The 24,107-nt window shown below is 39.3% G+C and overlaps 1 protein-coding gene across 2 annotated transcripts in view; it reads left to right on the forward strand.

Annotated features, from left to right (window-relative positions):
- LOC129813694 (parathyroid hormone/parathyroid hormone-related peptide receptor-like) overlaps positions 1 to 24,107 on the forward strand; it is a 69,870-nt gene that overhangs the window by 19,487 nt on the left and 26,276 nt on the right. The window contains exons 1-2 of one of the 2 annotated variants that reach the window (XM_055866118.1): positions 20,591 to 20,977; positions 21,906 to 22,008. In XM_055866118.1, coding sequence (XP_055722093.1) covers positions 20,879 to 20,977; positions 21,906 to 22,008 — 202 coding nt within the window. In that variant the 5' untranslated portion in view covers positions 20,591 to 20,878. Of the gene's footprint in view, positions 1 to 20,590; positions 20,978 to 21,905; positions 22,009 to 24,107 lie in introns of those variants that run through there. The other variant, XM_055866119.1, reaches the window with a different exon arrangement.

Consider the following 24,107-nt stretch of genomic DNA (forward strand, 5'->3'; position numbering starts at 1 on the left):
TTGCTTGTTCTTAGCCATGTTGCTGCCTTCCACATTGACATAAAGTCCTGCAACGCCCTCCCCCACCGGCAGCGCAAGGGATAACATTTCAAACACATAGGAGAACCCATGACATATTATGACATAGCCTCCCACCCCCAGCCCCCGTCACAACATCAAATGGGCTTTCACAGAATCCATTTCTCAGATCAATGCAGCACCTGAGATCTGTGGTTACTAGGAATTCTCCTCAGTTCTGATCCAGTTGTTGTTGATGTGATTTGAAGGCAGCTCTAGTTTTGGGCAGGTCTAACCCACTTTCCTTGGCTGGCACATGGCTTATATGCAGAGAGGAGGGAGCATTTCTTAAAAGGACCTTTATTAGTTTCATTGCGAACCTCTGGGGTTTATGGGTTAGTACGGTAAGTATGCAGTTCACAGCTCCCAGATTTTCCAGCAAAGAGTAAGAACAGCACATTACAGATCCAAGCCAATTCAAATGAAGATAACAGTGAGAGGCCTTGCCTGGATTGCTGCAGTAGCGCAATTGCATTTAGCACATGATCCAATGTGAAAAGAAAATACACAAGCTGTTGCTAAGCTCACAGTCTGATGATCCATGTTTTTGTCTAGGGAATATATTGTAATTTCTTCAGTAAAATGGTACTTACATAGCATTGTGTTCACAATATGAATGATGTGGATGGTGCATTGCATCAGTGTTAATTTTGGAAGCTATTTTTGTTTTCGTCTTAGTTTTAATTTTCAAATGCAATTTAGTTTTAGTCACATTTGAGTGATTTCATCCTCTGTTAGTTTTAGTTATTATCAGTTGACTAAAACTCTGGACAATTTTTGTCTAGTTTTAGTCACAGCCATTTTAGTCACATACTGTTGAATAATAAATATTCAGGCTACCTCTACCTCTAACTACTATCCCATCATATACCTTAACTGGCAACATTGATATTGTGGCAGATTGTAACCAATGACAGCCATAATTAACCATATAGGCTATAAAGCCTTAATCCCCATCATAGCTGTCAGGGGGGGGGGTAAATAACAGTGGTTTCATTGAAAAGGGGAGAATTTGAGCTTTGCAAAATGCCAGAAGTATGAAATATTCTGCATGCATGCTTAAGATTGGACAAAACAGATGAAAAGGAGCTTCACGTCAAATTAACTGTCCATTGAATTCTCGTCTCGTCACATTTTCACAGTCTAAAAAAAAGTAATTTGTAATAGTTTTTCCAGGGAATCTCATCTCATTATCGTCATAGTTTAAGTCAGGAAAAGTAGGTTGTTGATGAGTATTTTTCATGACAAAATGAACACTGCATTGCATGAAAAAAGGTCAAAACAGAACTTGAAGTACTCCTTCTCTTTGTGGAAGGCACATTAACCCTGTGACAATGAACGAGTCCTTGAATCGAAGAGAGCAACCACTTGTGAAGCACATAGGTTTGAAAAGAGATGTGGAGATATTCAATGCATTCGAGAAAGTATTCAGACCCCTTGACTTTTTCCACATTTTGTTACGTTACAGCCTTATTCTAAAGTGGATAAAAATGTTGTTTTTTCCTCATAAATCTACACACAACACCCCATAATGACAAAGTGAAAACATAAATACCTTATTTAAATAAGTATTCAGACCCTTTACTATGAGACTCAAAATTGAGCTCAGGTGCATCCTGTTTCCATTGATCATCCTTGAGATGTTTCTACAACTTGAATGAAGTCCACCTGTGGTAACTTCAATTGATTGGACATGATTTGGAAAGGCACACACCTGTCTATATAAGGTCCCTAGGTTGACAGTGCATGTCAGAGAAAAAACAGGAAGGAATTGTCCGTAGAGCTCCGAGACAGGATTGTGTTGAGACACAGATCTGGGGAAGGGGACCAAAACATTTCTGCAGCATTGAAGGTCCCCAAAAACAAAGTGGCCTCCATCATTCTTAAATTGAAGAAGTTTAGAACCACCAAGACTCTTCCCAGAGCTGGACGCCCGGTCAAACTGAGCAATCGGGGGAGAAAGGACTTGGACAGGGAGGTGACCAAGAACCTAATTGTCACTCTGACAGAGCTCCAGAGTTCTTCTGTGGTGATGGGAGAACCTTCCAGAAGGACAACCATCTCTGCAGCACTCCACCAATCAGGCCTTTATGTTAGAGTGGGCAGACGGAAGCCACTCCTCAGTAAAAGGCACATGACCGCCCACTTGGAGTTTGCCAAAAGGCACCTAAAGGACTCTCAGACCATGAGAAACAAGACTCACTGGTCTGATGAAACCAAGATTGAACTCTTTGGCCTGAATGCCAAGTGTCACGTCTGGAGAAAACCTGGCACCATCCCTACGGTGATGCATGGTGGTGGCAACATCATGCTGTGGGGATGTTTTTCAGCTGCAGGGACTGGATCACTAGTCATTTTAAACAATGCCACTTTAAATAATGCCACTTTAATAATGTTTACATATCTTACATTACTCATATCATATGTATATACTGTATTTTATACCATCTATTTTACCTTGCCTATGCCGCTTGGCCATCTTTCATCCATATATTTATATGTACATATTCTCATTCACCCCTTTAGATTTGTGTGTATTAGGTAGTTGTTGGGGAATTGTTAGATTACTTGTTAGATATTACTGCACTGTCGAAACTAGAAGCACTCGGATAACATCTGCTAACCATGTGTATGTGACCAATAAAATGTGATTTGATTTGAATAACAGAGAATAGTATAGAGACATCCTTGATGAAAACCTGCTTACGACTTCAGACTGGTGGCGAAGGTTCACCATTCAACAGGACAATGACCCTAAGCACACAGCCAAGACAATGCAGAGCCTCTGAATGTCCTTGAGTGGCCCAGCCAGAGCCCGGACTTGAACCCGATCAAACATCTCTGGAGAGAACTGAAAATAGCTGTGCTCTAGCTCTCCCCATCCAACCTGACAGAGCTTGAGAGGATCTGCAGAGAAGAATAGGATAAACTCCCCAAATACAGGTGTGCCAAACTTGTAGCGTCATACCCAAGAATACTTGAGGCTGTAATCACTGCCAAAAGTGCTTCAACAAAATCTGAATAAAGGATCTGAATATTTATCTAAATGGGATATTTCCGTTTTCATTTTTAATAAATACATTTTTGCTTTGTCATTATGGGCTATTGTGGGTAGATTGTTGAGGAAAAAACAAACATTTAATCCATTTTAGAATACGGCTTTAACCTAACAAAATGTGGAAAAGGTCAAGGGGTCTGAATAATTTCCGAATGCACTGTAAATGTAATGGTTGGGAGCAACTCACTGAAAAACCTAATTTCAGTGATGTTGTAGGAAAACACTGGGTCTCATTTATCCCAGGCAGTGGGAGGCTTCATATGTTTCAATGACTGGCTGCAATGCTGTGTGATTGTCACTTGAAAATAAAGTATTGCAATCAAGCCAAAACAAGACAGACATTGCACTCAGTTTTCTGAACTTCGAGAAGAAATTCTCCCATGAAGATTTATGGAAGTCTTCAAATTGTTTGAGCATTACTGTTTGATTGAAGCTGTTATGTCTGAAATTGTCTTTTTTTAGACTTTTCTTTTTCTCTCATGCTGAAAAGTAAAATCTACTTTATAGGGTCAGAGCAGTCAAAAACTTGATTTTCCAGTTTTTCTTCTTCTGATACTTCCACAATATGAGGTCAAAATAACACTGAAATTATGACATTTATGTTGATGCCCTTTTATTCAAAAACAATTTGTGGAATTTCAGCTTGCTCAGGTGGGATGGAGTTTTTGGCCCACAGCATGACATCATAATCTGATCTGATTACTTTGACCATTGACCAATCATCTTTTATTTGCATATGTATTCTCCTACTTTGAAGGGATAGGCAGGGTAGGCTCTAGTGTTTAGAAAAGCCTATCTTCCAATCAGGGCTGTGTATGTAAATATATTTACATTTGTATTAACACACCCAGACTGAGAATTTAAATTGCATAAGGAGGCTCAGGGCAATAAATGATCAAAAATATATTTATTTTTCATGAAATAAACACACACAGCAATTTATTAGGCATACAATGATGATTTAAAACATTTGATTTAAAAGACTGCATGGGGGCTTTAAACAGTAACATTTATGAAAATAAAAAAATGAATCGAAAACCAAATATTTTAGGCTTAGTTATAATGATACATGTCAATTGTCACATTCCTGACCTATTTCTGTTAGTTTGTTGTATGTGTTAGTTGGTCAGGACGTGAGTTTGGGTGGGCATTCTATGTTTTCTGTTTCTATGTTGGTTTATGGGTTGCCTGGTATGGCTCTTAATTAGAGGCAGGTGTTTGGCGTTCCTCTAATTAAGAGTCATATTTAGGTAGGTTGTTTCACAGTGTTCGTTGTGGGTGGTTGTCTCCTGTGTCAGTGTTTGTCGCACCATACGGGACTGTTCGGTTTGTTTGTTCATCGTCATTTTATGTGTAGGCTATTTTCCCTGTTCGTGCGTTCTTCGTGTTTATGTGAGTTCGTCGTCCAGGTCTGTCTACACCGTTTGTTGTTTTGTTAGTTTTAGTCAAGTTCGTGTTTTCGTGTTTTCTTTAATAAATCATGTCTTCACAATCCGCTGCATTTTGGTTCAATCCCTGCTCCTCCTCTTCGGATGAAGAGGAGGAGGACAACCGTTACATCAATTCTGGTCTTCATTTTGACAGTCCTTTGCAAAGGTGATACATTTTGGTATTTTAATTGAAATCTAGCTCTTTTTTCCCCTAGCGGTTCAACTCCATTGAAATTGTGATGTAACTGTACCCCTCTCAGTGGAGGGGTTCGGTATGAAATACACTACCTTCTAGATGTGCTGGGTGGTACCACCTCAAGGCTTACTATAAAAGCAGGTGACAGCGCGCCTTATTTGGCAATGGTCTTGGTGAGTGGAGGGCGTCAATATATTTTGCATGATGCTTCCTTGACTAGACTACTGACGTTACACAAAATATAAAAGGAAGTAAGGCACATTTCCACAAATGACCAAATTCAACGTTTTTGCTTACTGTTTCATACACATACAGTATATGTGCTTTTACAAATAAAAAAACAGGTAGGCTATGAGGATTATACATTTATACTCATAGCTACATCCATTACAACAAGAACTAGATGAGAATGGTGGTCATGTCAAGTTGGTATATTTTTTTCCAAGCTTTTTTTCTTCAAATCCTGCTGAGCTTTCTACCCATGCGCTCTATCTTAATTTGAGCTTTCACATAAATAAACCATCTTTGATTTGACTCCTCAGTTTTAGTGGATAAAGAGCTCCTGTGTAAGCACTCCAGGCTGCGTTTGACCTTCCCATCAAGGTTCACTTGCAAAATACCCTTTAACAAGCTAATCAAAGGGGAGGGATGTTTGGGGAACAAGAGACACCTCGGATAATTAAGCAGACGCTGATTATACTCCAATTTGGGAAGCTGTCGCTTATTAGCGAGGCAAGCAGTCATAATTAGGGGCCTTACACAAATGTCTGGCCCTGCTCGGCTCCTCTGCTCTGCAGGAGTTTGTGCCCTTGGATGACAGTGAAAAATGTGTATTTAAGTAGACTTTTCTCTGCTCAATTCCCCATTTTTCATCCAACAGTTGTGGGTTGGGGCGTTAAACAGTTCCAAGGGATTGTTCCATACGCTTGGCCCATTCAGAGAAAGAGATGGTGATGGGAAAGATGCCGACAAAACATATTGATTGATAAAGCGGTGTCATGTGAGGATTGTGGAGTTTAAGATGGTTCAAATAATTAATTTTCTCTATTATGGGCATGTTGGCATTGCACCGTTGCGTTTTATGGGTTATCGCTTATCAAATATTCCAAACAGACATTTGCTAATGTGCTTAGCACAAATTCCATTATGGGGGAAAAAAACTGAAATCACCAACAACATTTTGTATGTGCAAAAATCTGACTATTCTATTACAATTTTGGGTGCCATTTTAGTACTAGCTCAGTTATGTTGGCACTGCCAATATATTTACATTTTTCCATTCCTGAATTATACTCTTGAACATGTGGAATCCATGTAATTCTGAAAAGCATGAACAAAGATAACATCTCACACGTTCTGAGGAATTTTCAGAAACATATGAACTTAAAAAGCATGCTTGAATTAAATCAACCTTAATGTACTGTAAGGGGTGTGTTCATTCATCTGAAATCTTCTCTGGAGCATGACCTAATGCTCTCTGGTGAAAAATAGCTTAATATTTCATAATGTCCCATAGTGTTCTTCCTCTGATTAAAACTACCTGACCACACATGGTATCTGAACAATCTATACTGAACAAAAATTGAAATGCAACATGTAAAGTGTTTCCATACAAAATGCTTATTTCTCTCAAATTTGTTTACATCCCTGTTAGTGAGCTTTGCTCCTTTGCCAAGATAATCCATCCACTTGACAGGTTTGGAATATTAAGAAGCTGATTAAACAGCATGATTATTACTCAGTTTTGTCACACAACACAATGCCACAGATGTCTCAAGCTTTTGCCAGGGAATTGAATGTTCATTTCTCTACTGTAAGCCACCTCCAATATCGTTTTAGAGAATTTGGCAGTACTTCCAACCGGCCTCACACCTGCAGACCACATCTTACCACGCCAGCCGAGGACCTCCACATCCAGTTTATTCATCTGAGAGATCGTCTGAGACCAGCTGATTAAACTGAGGAGTATTTCTGTCTGTAATAATGCCCTATTCTGGGGAAAAACTCATTCTGATTGGCTGGGCCTGGCTCCCCGGTAGGTGGCCCTGGCTCCCAAGTAGCTGGGCCTATGCCCTCCCAGGCCCACCCATGGCTGCGCCGCTGCCCAGTCATGTGAAATCCATAGATTAGGGCCTAATGAATTTATTTAATTTGATTTTCTTAAATGAACTGTGACACAGTAAAATCATTGAAAATGTTGCATGTGCGTTTATATTTTTGTTCAGTATATTATTGTCACGCCCTGACCATAGTAAGCTGTTTATTCTCTGTGTTGGTTTGGGCGTGATAGTGACTTGGGTGAGTCATATAGGTGTTTTGTATTTCTATGGTGGCCTGATATGGTTCCCAATCAGAGGCAGCTGTTTATCGTTGTCTCTGATTGGGGATCATATTTAGGTAGCCATTTCCCCATGGTTATTCATGGGATCTTGTCTATGTTTAGTTGCCTGTCAGCGCTAGTTGTATATCTTCACGTTTCGTTGATTTTGTTGTTTTTGTCCGGTGTTCATTTATTAAAAGGAATATGTACACCTACCACGCTGCACCATGGTCCATTCCTTACGACGAACGTGACAATTATAAACACTTACTACTCTGAGTGCCCCAAAGAAAACCTTTTAGTTACACTTCAACAGTGTGTTACGAATCGGCTCGTAGCTCGTAACAAAGAGGAAGACAACGTGGAGATAGAGAAATAACAAACATATTTATTAAATTAAGTAAACTACATCCATGTGACAATAGTGTGTAGTCAGTAGTGTGAGTGAGTGGATGCGTGCATAGATGGTGATAATGAGGGGTGTTGAAAGGTGCCAAAACAAATGAACACCAAACAACATTGTCTCTGCGTGGAGAGAGTCTCCTCGATGTGTGTGGGAAAGGTGTATTTATCCCCGGGACACACCCGAGCCCACGTGTATCCCATTTCGCTGATGACCCTCCCAGCTCCGCCCCCCAACATCCTATTAAGGAAAAGAAGAGCAGAGAGAAAGGATTCGGCAGACAGAGTGGGATGGTCGTCACACATGTAAACTTATTACAGTTACGTTACAAGCAAAAATATTGTAATAAGATTACAGATACTTTTGAAAAACTAGCCTTTTCATACAGTTAATGGCCTGTGGAAATACCTGTTTTGTAACAATGTGGACAACCCTTCAGAGTCACATGAAATGCGGAAGTGCATCAAACTACTTTATGTCCGTTTAAAAGTGTGAACTGTTGCAATTTTGGCCATGTCGCAGTTGTAAATGAGAACTTGTTCTCAACTGGCCTACCTGGTTAAATAAAGGTGGAAAAAAAATAAAAAAATAAAAATAACATTTCAGTCCAAGCAGCAACCTGTCAATCCATTGGGTTGTAGACAGACCAACTAAAGCTGCGCTTAGACAGGAAGCCTAATTCTTATATTTTTCCCACTAATTGGTCTTTTGACCAATCACATATTTTCACATCAGATCTTTTTCAGAGCGGATCTGATTGGTCAAAAGACCAATTTGTGATTTTTTTTTGTTTGAACGCATCCTTAGAGACTAACCTGGAACGCTAATGGACTGGTAATGTGTTTTTGTCCTAAGTACACACACAAGATACCACAAGACTTATTGAATTAGACTGAGCCAGCAGCAGAATGTTGATTGGTTATAATGTGGTCTTGGATTGTCAGTAGTGGGAAAATCTGATGAAATGAAAAAGGAAGTGAAAGACATTGATCTCAAACGATGACAATGCTGTCGATGTGAATGGTGAAAACTAGTCATGATGAAACTTGAACCATTTGGGGATATTCTAAATTGAATTGTCGTTAACCTTTGAGTTCCCCTGTCCTGGCACTGGGCATTCATTCACTGTCATCATTCATTTATGGTATTTTCTGTAAGGTAAAAAAACTACCTGTAGAAAGCTTTCAGATATTTCAGGCGTCCTCTTTTTTCTTCTAAATGGGTTCTTTTTTAAATTTTTATGTAACTTATCTTTAAAAAATTGATGGATCTACTAGAACTCACTTGCTGTTCATCCATGGTAAATATTGTAGCATCTGGCTTTCTGACTCACGTACTGTAGATCTTTTTCACAATAAGGCCATGGCTATGTGCAAGCGTTTCAATGAGTTTGGTCCAGTATAGTGTCTCTTTCCCCGTTATCTCTGTTTCAACCAGTATATAGTGTACTGAAACGCACATTTGAACCATGGCATCATTCGTGTTGGGAATAGGGCTCTGACCATGTACAGGTATATCACAGCAAAGAAGATAAACATGGTAGTTAAAGAAAATATACAACGGATACGTCTGTAACACTTTACACTAAGTAGCCGTTATACTTGTGCAGTAATGCTATTATTACTTCAGTATCAACATTGAATTTCACCAATGGTGTAGTAATGGAGTTTTTCTGTCATTACAATTATGTATCTTTCTCAAGGTGTAATGCTATTTGTATTATGCTTTATCTTGGCCAGGTCGCAGTTGTAAATGAGAACTTGTTCTCAACTAGCCTACCTGGTTAAATAAAGGTGAAATAAATAAATACAAAAAATTATGAATATTTATATGGAATCGATAACATACTGACCTGTATGAACAATGTCATTTGAAGGTTGATTTATGAAACTTAATGGGACACTGTGTCTAATTTCTATCAGAAATTACACACAGAAGGGCCTCCCGGGTGGCGCAGTGGTCTAGGGCACTGCATCACAGCGCTAGCTGCGCCACCAGAGACCCTTGGTTCGTGTCCACGCTCTGTCGCAGCCAGGCCGCGACCGGGAGGACCGTTTGGATACCACGAAAATTGGGGAGAAAAGGGGGTAAAATTTAAATAAAAAATAATAATAATAAAAAATAAGAAATTACACACAGAGATGTATGATCTGAAAATAAATTTAGAAGGTAATGGACTGAGGTGGTAATGTTGCGTTACAGTGTTGCAGTATCAATGGTGAAAAGAGCAGGATTTGTTGCAGCATCTTAAAATAGAAAGCTTTTAGGAATATAAATAAATATATATATTTAATCCATAATCTAGATAATCTGTCAAGTGTATGTCAAAAGGATCACTCCCCTTAACAACATACTTTGCTGATACTCCATTCCCCAGATGTATGTAAATATAACCTATTGTCATGCTGGCCACCCCCACCCTCCGTCCATCCTTCCCTATGTGATTTATGGAAATATTTCTGAAACGTCCATTAGGATATTATGAAATGTCTGGTGTCTTTGATTGTTATATAACCATTAGTAGTTTTTAAGCTTTTGATGAAAATTAAAATGTGGTCATTCTGGCTGGCATTGCTTTAGTGACAGAGAGACAAAGAACTCATGCATGCTCTCTGTATTAAAGGCAAAGCGCTTATATAACTTAAAACATTATATAAGTGCTCAATTTCCAATAAAAGGGAACCACACAGACAGAAAGACCTCTTCTGGCCCCATGGCCCCATGATATGTAGGGCTCTGCTGGTTTCCCAAAAGCACACATAATGTTTCCATCAGGGACACAAGTGCTGTTCTTCAGGCATATCTGGCCAGGGTATAATTAGGAGCTGAATGCTGCTTTAAGTCAGAATGTGGTTTGCAGAGCATTTCCAAAGGACAACTAGTCTAGTGGTCTGTGGTTTTTTATCATCAAATGCAAATTGCACATTTAAGGAGGAGTAGCACTGACTCATAGAGTTTATAATATCCAGAAACTTGCGTCCACTAAAACATTCATGTGGTGCAATATGTCAAAAGTAAAATATTCATGTTTTTTCCAGATAGTGGACAGGCCATTAAAAATAAGATTCAGTGGAGCTATAATTGACAAGATCCCACTATTATTTATTTATTTTAAAAAGGCGTGGAAATAAGCCAACAGTAAGGAAGGACATGTTATACAGTGTAAACAAATTGATAGCCATAATACAGGCACTTTATGGGCGCAACAGGGTAAATATGATCTGTATATTATTTATCTATATGACGAAGTGTGATCTGAGCCGAGACGCACGCAAATTCAGAAAAACAGCTCCCCTCTGTCTCAGTATGTGTAGCCCATGTATCTGATGCTGTCTAGACAAAAAGAGTATGCCATGTTTATTTGACCAGGTAGGCCAGTTGAGAACAAGTTCTCATTTACAACTGTGACCTGGCCAAGATAAAGCAAAGCAGTGCAACACAAACAACAACACAGAGTTGGAATAAACAAACATGGAATAAACAAACATACAGTCAATAACACAATAGAAAAGTCTATATACAGTGTGTGCAGATGAGGTAAGATAAGTGAGGTAAGGCAATAAATATGCCATAGTGGTGAAATAATTACAATTTAGCAATTCAACACTGGAGTGATAGATGTGCAGAAGATGAATGTGCAAGTAGAAATACTGGGGTGCAAAGGAGCAACAAACAAAATAATAACAGTATGGGGATGAGGTAGTTGGATGGGCTATTTACAGATGGGCTATGTACAGGTCCAGTGATCTGTGAGCTGCCCTGACAGCTGGTGCAAAAAGTTAGAGAGGGAGATATGAGTCTCCAGCCTCAGTGATTTTCGAAAGTCGTTCCAGTCATTGGCAGCAGAGAACTGGAAGGAAAGGCAGCCAAAGAAGGAATTGGCTTTGGGGGTGACCAGTGAGATATACCTGCTGGAGTGCATGCTACGGGTGGGTGCTGCTATGGTGACCAGTGAGCTGAGATAAGGCAGGGCTTTACCTAGCAAAGACTTATGGATGACCTGGAGCCAGTGGGTTTGACGACGAATATGAAGCAAGGGCCAGCCAACGAGAGCATACAGGTCACAGTGGTGGGTAGTATATGGGGATTTGGTGACAAAACAGATGGCACTGTGATAGACTGCATCCAATTTGCTGAGTCTATAGCAGTTTATAGATACGTGTAGGCGGTTTCTTCCCTGACTTCTCTCTCTGGCGGTGGCACGAATGATGAAGAACTGTAGGCGTGTGTGCAGAGGCCCGTCGGTCAGATGCTTGACTACTCCGAGCGTGTCAAACCCGACGTAACAAGAACAGCCACAGACAGAAAACTCTACCAGGGCAGTGGAGGCTGCTGAGGGGAAGACATCTCATAATAATGTCTGGAATGGAAATGAAACATGTGTTTGATTTATTTATCTAGGCAAGTCAGTTAAGAACAAATTCTTATTTACAATGACAGCCTAGGAACAGTGTGTTAACTGCCTTTTTCAGGGGAAGAATGACAGATCTTTACCTTGTCAGCTCAGGGATTTGATCTAACAACCTTTCAGTTACTGGCCAAATGCTCTAACCACTAGGCTACCTGCCGCCAATGTGTTTGATACCATTCCACTTATTCCACTCCAGCCATTACCACGAGCCTGTCTTCCCCAATTCAGATGCCACCAACCTCCTGTGTATCAGGGGTTGCTAAAACGGGTGTCCTCAAAACAATTTGTTATGGACTTGGAGCTCATGTACGACGCACTTGAACTCGCCCAACTGTCCGAGTGCTTAGCTTACAGAAACGTACCACCTCTATTGTGTATGCAGACAAACTGATCCCCCGCATGAACCTTATCATCACACCAACGAGATCTAGGATCCAAATTCACAGTGTGTCTGCATGGCTGTTCATAAAAGTCCATGGACACCTCTTACGCAGTGGAACCCAGAACGATATGTGACCACTTGGTTATGGTGCTGTCCTTTCAGCACCATGAATAGAAGGGCGCTCAAAATAACCCTCATCAAGTTCTGTTGTCTATGACTAATAGTCCTACTCATCACTTATTATTATTATTACAAATAGAAGATTTTTACTTCTGACAATGGTGTTTAGTAAAGTTAGATCAAAGCAAGATCACATAATGATTCATTAGTATTTCACTTAACAACCTAATATAATTGTTACGGCTCTCGTTTGTGGAATGACCGGACCAAGGTGCAGCGTGGTAGGTGTAAATTGTTCTATTTTATTGATGTCACCAAAAGCAAAATAACAACGACAAAAACGAGCTCACAGTTCTGTAAGGCAAAATAAACTATACAGAAAACAAGATCCCACAAAACCCAAAAGAAAAAGGACAATTTATATATAATCCCCAATCAGAGACAACGATAGACAGCTTCCTCTGATTGGGAACCATACTCAGCCAAAACCACAAAGAAATAGAAAAGCTAGATTTTCCCACCCGAGTCACACCCTAACCTAACCAAACATAGAGAATAATAAGGATCTCTAAGGTCAAGGCGTGACAATAATAGCATACACCTTACCATAGAAGGCCTATAAAATGTTACACCAATAACACATCCTCAGTCATTTCTTATCTGAAGCTGAATAGTCGATAGGGCTATTCTACAATGATATTCAATAGGCTATCAGACAGTCTGTCGGTACAAACTTTGACTGATAAATTATGACAATGTTTCTAAAAGAAATGTTGCACTACCTCACCAAAATAAGATAGACTACACCAATGGAATTGAAAGAAAGTTGGCGGGTGCACAGATACTGGGATTATTTTGGACGAACATGTGAAGGTAACCTACCTTTGGAAGTGATTTGTTTGACAATCAGATGAAAACATCATGACTGCTTGTGTTCATGCCACATTAAAAGGTAATACATTTGTAAAGTTAAATTACATATCTTTATTATAAAACCCATTAAAAAAATGTTTGTACATGCAAGCGCACGCACACATTGGAGGTCCCATGAAAAAACGGAAATGGAATGGAAATCAAGTGCCTGTCCAACACACCTAGTGGCATATTGGTCTGCAGTAGGCTATTGTATCTCTCACTTTCATCTTTCCTAATCTTAACCATCCCATATTAGGTTTAGTTCCTCTTTGTTCTGTATGGTCCCCAATCCCCATTGTAGTATGCATGTATTTTTTATTTGTGCAATAATATGATTTCAGAAACAATTTACTTATCTGCTGTTGCATTTTATATAACATAATGTTAATTTAATCTGCTTGGAACACATAAAGACATTGCAATTATGTTTTTGGATGGGAGTCGATTTATTCCACTTTCAGCATTTGAGTCACAAATACACAGAGTAGACCATTTCAGGAAATGCTTTGGTTTACCACAAGTTTCTAAAGAAATGTCCTGCCATTGTATGGCGGTCTATAATCAAGACTGTGGGTAATGCAGCTGAACCCACTGTCTCCACTCAGAGCTCAACTCGTTCTTCTTGTCTTGTCACTCTCGTCTTCAACCACTTCCTATCACATGGATTTCATTTGCAACAAAAGCAAAATCTTTACTTTCTGCAGCATTTTTGTAGAAACCAAATCTATTCTCTCCTGTTACTCAAACAGCATTGACTGACAACCCTGAGTGAGCTGTAAAAGGGTGCAGTATGGCCACAGTTTAAAGCTTTATTCATTCTATAAACTTAATAAAGCAAGACTAGCTATAATTGGCTGTTTCAATGGTGTTGTCGCTTCAGCCTATATGCAGCAAACTCAATATTGGTCCACACATTTCCGTGAAAGGAAAGATTTTCTATCATTAATAAACCTGGAGTCTGAAGACAAACAGTAATGTAATGTTTTTATTTAGAGGACTAATGATGAAAACGCATGTTTACTGTCTGTGGCGTGTATTAAAAAAATTAAATTAAATGGGCATGCTGTCAAAGGTATTTTACAAAAAGAATACTGTATTTTTGACTGGAATGCTGGTAAATAAGAATGTGCAAAGCTTCTCAATGTGAGAGTTATGTTTGCTTTGGTGGTTTGGAGCCCGGCCAGTGGAGAAGGAATATAGTTTTCAAAAATAATCAAGAGGCACAGGCTTATTAACCATGATCCTCCTCTAGGGGATGGCTCTAATCCGAAATTTTACATCATGATATCTCGGCATAAAGAGGGGCTACACTGTATCTTCCTTACCAAGACGTGTGCAAGCTGCACTGTCTGCTAGTAAAATATTGAGGGGCCTCTTATTCTCTTTTACCTATTTCTGACTTAATACACTTAAAGTACCAATGCAGCTGTTTTTTTCTCAATATCAAATAATTTCTAGAAGTGATACACTGATATTATATTTTTGGCTGATACCGATTTCCGATATTTTCCTTGCGACCCCCCCCCCCCCCCCCCCCGATACCGATAACCGATATTTAACATTTTAGCAGCCTTTTAAGCATTCTCGTAGAGTTAAATAGTTAACACAAACACATGGACGCACCAGTCTAAGGCACTGCATCTCAGTGCAAGAGGCGTCACTACAGTCCCTGGTTCGAATGTATCACATCCAGCCGTGATTGGGAGTCCCATAGGGTGGCGCACAATTGGCCCAACGTCGTACGGGTTTGGCCAGGGTAGGCCGTCATTGTAAGTAAGAATTTGTTATTTTAACTGACTTGCCTAGTTAAGTCAAAGTTACACGCACACAAACACACACACTGACCAAAAAGTTATTTTTGGCATTTACGTATGTCCCCATTACCAGTAAAACATAATCAAACCTATTTCTTTCACTTACTTGCTGTGCTGTTTCGTTGTTCAGCCGTTCATTCTCAACCAGGATTTCATCATGCATGTGCAGTTTCAGCTCTGTCTGTCCGTGGCCTCTATTCCTCGGTGCGCACTGTCACTGTGTCTGTTTCCATCTTGTCCAGCTGTGTATGTAACATTTCACATAAACCCTGTTTCTTGTCTGCATCGAAGTAGCGGTCCTTGTACATAGCATCGAGCATGGTGGCGACACAGTAGAGAGAATGCCACCGAGTCGCTTGTTCACAGCCTGTGTCTGCAGTTTTGTTGAGAAGGCGTTTCAATGCCATGACAGAGGGTATCACGTCTGCTGCAGGTGCAGTTGATGAGCTTATTTCTCGAGTCAGTTGTTCGAATGGAGCTAGCTAGTGTGTTCAAGTTTCAAACATGTTGTCAAATGCCATTGAAATGGCAGCAATGGTATGACAACCAGCACATTCATGAGCATGCAATACGACTTTTCTCAGTTAGAAATACTCAACGACCCACTGTTCTGTCAGACTCAGAATGCTCATGGGGCTGACATCGCTGGTCCAAATGTCAGTCGTTAAGCTTATAGCAGTGACGCAACGTTTTATTTATTTTATTTTTTATGTATATTTCTTTCAATTACTGTGTAACTCCGGTAGAGCAACATCTGAACAATAGCGCACGACAGAGAACGGTTGATTGTCAAGGGCAATGAATTCCATTATCTTGGCGTTTTAATGGATTTTGCATTCGAGTTGTCTAGCTGAAACTTTCTTACTCTTTCAAATGACTGCTGGACTTGTTGACTACTCGATCCACACAGCAGACATTGTGGGCTAGGTTAGGAATGCTGTGTTGCACGTGTAGCGCAACATTTTACGTGGCGTCATTACGTCATGTACCTACGTTATATAGGTATGCACATCAGCTTTGACATCGGTTTTGCACATCGGCGTTAAACTAGACATCAGGTCGATGCCGATGTTGGCATTTTTAGCTAATATCGTCCGATTCCGATAAGTTCACCGATATATTGTGCATCCTTAATTTCTGGGTAACAATTCAGTAGCTTACTTGTATTTTTTTTAAGCGTCCATTAAAAAAGCCACATTTTCTTCCAGGCAACCCTAAAAACACATTGCAAGAAATTTCAGGTAAAAAATTGCGCTCTCTATACCTTGTAGTTATGTCTAAGATCTTTTTTCTCCTTCAACATCTTTGTGCATAGTTTGTTAAAACCTCGGATGGTTACTTAAAACCTCTCTGAACCACCCATCCCGGATCCGGGATCATTGTCATCAGAAACGCTGCCTAGCATAGCGCCACAGGTAAATAATATAATATAATATCATGAAATCACAAGTCCAATACAGCAAATGAAAGATAAACATCTTGTGAATCCAGCCAACATGTCCGATTTTTTAAATGTTTTACAGCGAAAACACAACATACTGTATATTTATGTTAGCTCACCACCATATCCAAAAAAACACAGCCATTTTTTCACAGCAAAGATAGCTTTCACAAAACCCACAAATAGAGATAAAATTAATCACTAACCTTTGAACATCTTCATCAGATGACATCGTGTTATACAATACATTTATGTTTTGTTCGATAATGTGCATATTTATAGCCACAATTCGTGGTTTTACATTGGCGCCATGTTCAGAAATGCATCCAAAATAGCCAGAATAATTACAGAGAGCAACGTGAAATACAGAAATACTCATCATAAAACTTTGATGAAAGATACATGTTGTACAAATAATTAAAGATAAACATCTTGTGAATCCAGCCAACATGTCAGATTTTTAAAATGTTTTACAGCGAAATCACAACATATATTTATGTTAGCTCACCACCATATCCCAAAAAACACAGCCATTTTTTCACAGCAAAGATAGCTTTCACAAAACCCACAAATAGAGATACAATTAATCACTAACCTTTGAACATCTTCATCAGATGACACTCATATGACATCATGTTATACAATTCATTTATGTTTTGTTCGATAATGTGCATATTTATAGCCACAAATCGTGGTTTTACATTGGCGCCATGTTCAGAAATGCAGAAATACTCATCATAAACTTTGATGAAAGATACATGTTTAACATATAATTAAAGATACACTGGTTCTTAATGCAACCGCTGTGTTAGATTTAAAAAATAACTTTAGTAAAAAGCACACCATGCAATAATCTGAGACGGCGCTCAGCCATTCTCCTCCATGTTGGAGTCAACAGAAATACGAAATTACATCATAAATATTCCCTTACCTTTGATGATCTTTCATCAGAATGCAGTGCCAGGAATCCTAGTTCCACAATAAATCGTTGTTTTGTTTTATAATGTCCGTTACTTCTGTCGAATTAGCAACTTTGGCTAGCATGTGTAGTACACGTGTCCATACACATTAGCGCAATGAACGAAAACTTCAAAAGGTGATATTAAAAGTCGAATAAACTGGTCAAACTCAGTTGAGAATCAATCTTTAGGATGTTTTTCTCATATATATCCAAAATAACGTCCCAAACGGAGCATTTCTTCATGTCTATATGACTCATGGCAAACAAGGACATCACATGCCGAGAGTGCGTGACCAGGAACTGGCAATCTGCCTGACCACGCACTCCAATAGCTCTCATCCGGCCCCACATCATGCTAGACGCTTCATTCCATGTTCTACTGCCTGTTGACATCTAGTGGAAGGCGTATGAAGTGCATACAGATCCATAAATATAGGAGATTTGAATAGGCGTTGACTTTCAGATCGACCCATTTCAGATTTTTCACTTCCTATTTGGAAGTTTGCCTGCCATATGAGTTCTGTTTTACTCACAGATATAATTCAAACAGTTTTAGAAACTTGCGAGTGTTTTCTATCCAATAGTTATAATAATATGCATATATTATGATCTAGGACAGAGTAGGAGGCCGTTCAATTTGGGCACCAATTCATCCAAAAGTGAAAATGTCACCCCCTATCCTAGAGAAGTTAACCTCTCTTGCGCACGTGAGACGGTAGCATCCCACCTCTTCAACAGCCAGTGAAACTGGTGGGCGCCAAATTCATATACAGAAATACTCATTATAAAAATTCAGAAAACAAAACATATTTTACATAGGTTTAAAGATTAACTGCTTGTGAATCCAACCACGGTGTCAGATTTTTTAAATGCTTTACCGCGAAAGCATACATTACGATTATGAGAACATAGCCCACTAAACAAATCATTACAAACAGTAACCAGCCAGCTAGAACAGTTACACAATTTAGAAATAGAGATAAAATTAATCCCTTACCTTTGATGATCTACATATGGTTGCAATCAGCAGACATTAATTTACTCAATAAATGTTATTTTTGTTCGATAAAGTATCTTTATACCCAAAAACCTCAGTTTTGTTCGCGCGTTTTCTTCAGTAATCCACAGGCTAAAACGCAGTAAAAACAGGAAGACAAAAAAATACAAATTGTATCCGTAAAGTTCATAGAAACATGTCAAACGATGTTTATATTCAAACCTCAGGTCGTTTTTAGCCTAAATAATCAATAATATTTCAACCGGACAATAACGTTGTCAATATAAAATGTAAACAAGAAACACACTCTCTCGGTCTTGCACAGGAAAAGGCTCTGTGACACGGCAGGGTCCACTCATTCAGACTGCTCTTACTTCTTCATTTTTCAGAATACAAGCCTGAAACATTTTCTGAAGACTGGTGACGTCTAGTGGAAGGCATAGAAACTGCATTTTGAGTCCTAAGTCAATGGATACTGTATTGGCATTGAATAGAAAACTACAAAACCAAGAGACACTATTTTAACAGTTTTGGAAACTTTAGAGTGTTTTCTATCCAAATCTACCAGTTATATGCATATCATATATTCTGGGCCCGAGATGCAGGCAGTTTAATTTGGGCATGCATTTCATCCAAAATTCCGAATGCTGCCCCCTACCCTAGAGAAGTTAATGTCAAAGTAAGTTATTTGCTGAATATGCCGTCTTTAGATTGGGATGAAGACACCTGTCTAAGATGATGAAGACACCTGTCTATTCAAGGGCTGACGTCATCAAGTCCAGTTTTCATGTTTTTCTGCCCTGTCACTAACATTACCCCTGCGTAAAGTAACAGAAGTCAGCAGCGATTTAGATGTGAACACTATCTTTGCTTCTCTGGAATAGACCTGTGGAATATTCTATATTGGCATAGCAAGTACAGTAAACAGGTTGTATCGATCCTTGTTTGCTGTGTTGTGAAATGTTGTTCCATCTGTGGTTGTTTACCATCCTAGGCCATACATTTCTCCTTTCCTCTGTAACCCCATTCAGCTCTCAAAATGGACATCCTTATTTCAACCCTTAAACTTGTGAAAATATTAATGGATCAAGCATAATGGTGTCAAGTGTTGCAGTGCAGCCCTGTGTATGGCTGTGGGCCTGGTATTTGCCATTTTAATATTATATCCCCTCCCTGAAAGGCCTGGCTATCTTTTTTTCCCAAATGATTAAAAGTACATTTATTTAAGTCATGCACAATATGGTGTTTAACTATACAGACAACAAGAGTAGACATAGACTGTCATAAAAAATATATAAAAATAAGAGTCAAGTGATTTACGAAGGTACCTCTGAGAGTAGGCCTGCATAAATCTAGCGCTCGGATAAAAAAAAAAAATGCAATATTAACCTAATAAAAACAGTTCTGTAGGAATGATGTTTGTGCAGTAGGCCTAATACATTATCACATCATATTGGCTATATGCCTGGCCTGCCAATATTGTTCTTCTCTGACCATATTATATTTCAAAGTCTGAGCTTTGAAATCAAAATAGATCAGTTGGTGTAACACTTGCGAGGCACAACTGAGCATAAATTCAACTGGACTGATGGTACCTGCATCTGATGATCAGTCTCAGCGGAGGAAGGGAGGGAGAGAGCATAAGAGGGTCTGCCTCTCACGGTCCCTGTTCTCTCCTTTCCTCCAGTGAGACTGACCAGAGAGAGGGGACACTGTCTTCCTCCTGATGATGAAACTCGAGTCGCACCGCATCTGCCTCATGCACAAATTCATGTTGTTCCTGTGGCCAGAGAAAGTGAAATGTTCCTTGATATTAAAATAGACAGGAAGTGCTAATAATAATAAAAACGCAGGCCTATTGATACATTTGGCTACTCATTGATTGCAGCTGAAATGCTAATGGAAGTAGGGAGAAGTGCGTTTTGTTTTGTAAAAGTGTTGACAGTTGATTTAGCCACAGCTCTCCCGGTCTGCTGGGTAGGCTACATTTTTTCCTTCAGTCAAATGAAATGGTTAAAAATGGGAACACTTTGCCTACTCGGCGCGCAGGGCTTCTGAATCGATTGCACCTACCACCAACAGCGCAAGGCAAATAAAAAAACAGAACAAGGCTTTATCCTTGGCTTTTCTACAGAAATTTTTGGTGATCGAATAGGAATGCCTTGAAGATTGATCGCGATCGACCGGTTGGTGGCCACTGGTCTAGGGTGAACCTTTTTATAACCTTTGACATTATCACGTCACTTTGGCTCAGTTAGACTGTTCTTCCGGCACGTACAGTAAAACTTTTTATGAATGAAATACTTTACAATGATTAGAAATGTAGTTTTGTGAGTTAGGTGCCACTCGTTTAAGTTTACAAGATATGCAAACATGAGTTTGCAAGAACAGTTTGAAAATGGGTCTGCTGGTAAATGTTTTTGTCACGAATGCCAAAGACGACACAAAGTCAAGAGAAAGCTCCAGCCAAAGGTACCTATTAGGAGGGGGAAAGTTTCCTAGAATAGAAAACCACACCTGGATATTATGGTTCTCTCTCCAGCGCTGTGTTTGAAAGCTGAGCAAATGTTGTGAGGTGTAAGAGGAAACCGTTTGGTATAAAATGTATTTTCCCCTTTTCTGTGTCATATCTGATTAGTGCTTCATGGTACACAAGCCACAGAGTGGCTAAAATCACAGGAATACCAGCTGGGTCTATAAACAAAGAACGAAACTGATACTGTTTAGACAAGAAACAGAAACCGCAAGGTCTTTTATAACCCTTTGCCTTCATGGGCAGTTAAGACAGAAATAAAAATATGTAATCGACTTTACGTTTACACAACTCATTGTGACTTACAGTTGGCCAAATGCCTTTATTTTGGTTAATCTCAAATGTATTATAGAAGAAAACACTGTCTTATGTTTGAGGAAATTGTGAGACTGAGACAATGAGTGACAGGGTTTTGATAATTGGGTTGCATTGCATGCATGCACACATTACACACACTACCACCTACTGCTGTTCTCTAGGCTAGTTGTTTATATACAGTGTGTGTGTGTGTGTGTGTGTGTGTGTGTGTGTGTGTGTGTGTGTGTGTGTGTGTGTGTGTGTGTGTGTGTGTGTGTGTGTGTGTGTGTGTGTGTTTGGGGGGGAGCAGCTGTGTTTGTTGAGAAGCTCATAAAAGTGGATAATATTGTCCATTTGATGTATTTCACGAAGCTGTCAACCTCACATAAAATGCTTATTGATATGGGAAATGATATGTGGTTTCACAACAATGCCTTTCTGCTCCGCTATCTGATGTTTGTTACAATTCAAGTTTCATGTTGTTTTAGATGCTTCACTTTTCCATTGTGTTGATGGAAGAATGGTTGGTCCTTGCTCCACTAACTCAGTGTCATTGTCCTTTCTATGCAGGTGGAGGCAGATGATGTGCTCACCAAAGAGGAACAGATCGGTCTACTGTTTAAAGCCAAGCGCAAGTGTGAGGTGGCCATCAGTAACAAACACAAGCCTGGTGGTGAGTAAAAAACGAATCTCAGATAAAAGGTATGTAAACCTGACGTGTCAACATACCTGACGTTGTGTTTTGTTTTTTTCATTGACATGAAAACAGTCCTATCACATTGGTAATGGATAAATGACGTCTGTGGCTTCCTGCACAGTTAATCTGTTGGTTCACTGCCTGCTCTGTTAACCATGCACACGTCTAGTTCTGTCACATTGGCACCTGAGGACACACCAGGAACATAAGCATTATTTTGTCTACTACGTTGTCCAAGCAGAAAAAGAACTCTGTTTGAACTGACATCACTATAACAGTGTTGACACAGAGCAGAGGAAGCAGTGGATTTAGAGGCTGAGATGTACAGATTATTGAGTGGGTCAGCACTAATATGCATCAGACATGGAAACAGGACAAGGTTTCTGTAGGAATAATAACTCGGCTCTGACAGAAAACCAGAAAATGTAAATGTGTTTTTAGAGCCTGTCACAAGATGAATGATCTCATGTGGAGAAAATGGTTTCCTTCCTTTGTCACCATTGACTCACATTATTCCAATTAGTGTGACTGCTGCTGGCATTGATCCAATATCAGATTGTAGCTTTAATATGAGGCATTCATACTGGACAAATACAGATGCCATGGCTGACTGTAGTCTGAAATTAAGAGGGGGAAATGTATTATATTTCTTCCTGTATGGTTAGGAGGTTACGATGGTCAGGGGGCTTTTTGAGAGAATCCGGTCCATATTTGTTTACTTGTGGTTATGTGAAGACTGTCACATTCAGCCAGACCCCAGAATCCCCCTGTCTCTGTGGTCACTGTCGTTTTTTCTGGTTGATTATTCTAAAGAGGTTTTGAGTTCCATATCCAGCCAGTCATATTATTTTCTCTTTAACCCTGGTTCATTGTGGTCTTCTTGGGTTCTTTTCGTGTTGGGTTCTCAGGCTTTCTAAACAAAACTTCTCTGTAAATGAAACACAGCATTGCAAACCTTTATTTTAAAATTAAGAAAGCGAAAGGTTTTGTTGATGGATCCCCAGTAGTTATATTATCTCTCACCACATTCCCCAAATGTGCACATATTCTGCAAATGTTCACAGTTTTAGGTATAACTCGAAATAGAACTTAAAATAACACATTATATGGTAATCTATTATCAACAGTCATCAAAACACTTGTTTGAAGGTGATGGTTTCAGTGTTTAAGAGAGAAAGTGTAAAGTCTGCATGTCTTTCCTCGAAGCGTATTGATCAGAATGATCCTAGACACTTGACACTAAGCAGGGCTCTTATAGCCACATTAGAGTGTTCTAAGATGACAGGCACCTTGCCTCCTCTGACCACCGTCACCCGTAATGCAGCCTGACATTTGTTGCGTGTCACTGTTGTATGAGGCGTTACTCTTTTTCCAAGTATCTGGGGAACATTTCCAGGGTTCATTTCAGCCTTCCACAGTTTCCTTAGACTAGAAAGTTATCCTTTGTCATTTGGGAGAGTATTTTAAATGAAATTGTCTTGAGTAAGCATAATACTTTATAAACATGGAGAATACACATCTTACCTCCAGTTTTGGTCAGTTTCTTTTTAAATGAGTCAATTTGTGAAATGAACAGAAATGCATATCACAAATTTAAATAATTGTCTTTAAAGTGGTGGGAAACTTTCAATTATTCCAAAGACCAATTAAAACGTTTTAATTATTCTCTTGATCAGTGGAGGTTGCTGAGGGGAGGATGGCTCATAATAATGTCTGGAACAGAGCAAATGGAATGGCATCAAACCATGTGTTTCATGTACTGTATTTGATGCCATTCCATTCATTCCGCCATTACCACAAGCCTGTCCTCCCCAATTAATGTGCCACCAACCTCCTGAGCTCTTGATGGTTACTTTTGCTGATACGTTCACATATGCAGATTTTACTTTTTATCACCTGGGAGAATAGAACTGTTACCTTCAGTTTGGGTCCGTGTATATTTGAATTAGTAATTTTGTTTAATGAATAGAAAGTCAGAAACTAACAAATGTGGGCCATTTAATAATTTATTCAATGACCAATTAAAACTCATGTTTCAATGATTTCTCTTGATGGTCTACCTTTTCTAATATGTT

This window comes from Salvelinus fontinalis, chromosome 17 (assembly GCF_029448725.1).
Source record: "Salvelinus fontinalis isolate EN_2023a chromosome 17, ASM2944872v1, whole genome shotgun sequence".
In the NCBI taxonomy this organism is placed as follows: Eukaryota; Metazoa; Chordata; class Actinopteri; order Salmoniformes; family Salmonidae; genus Salvelinus; species Salvelinus fontinalis.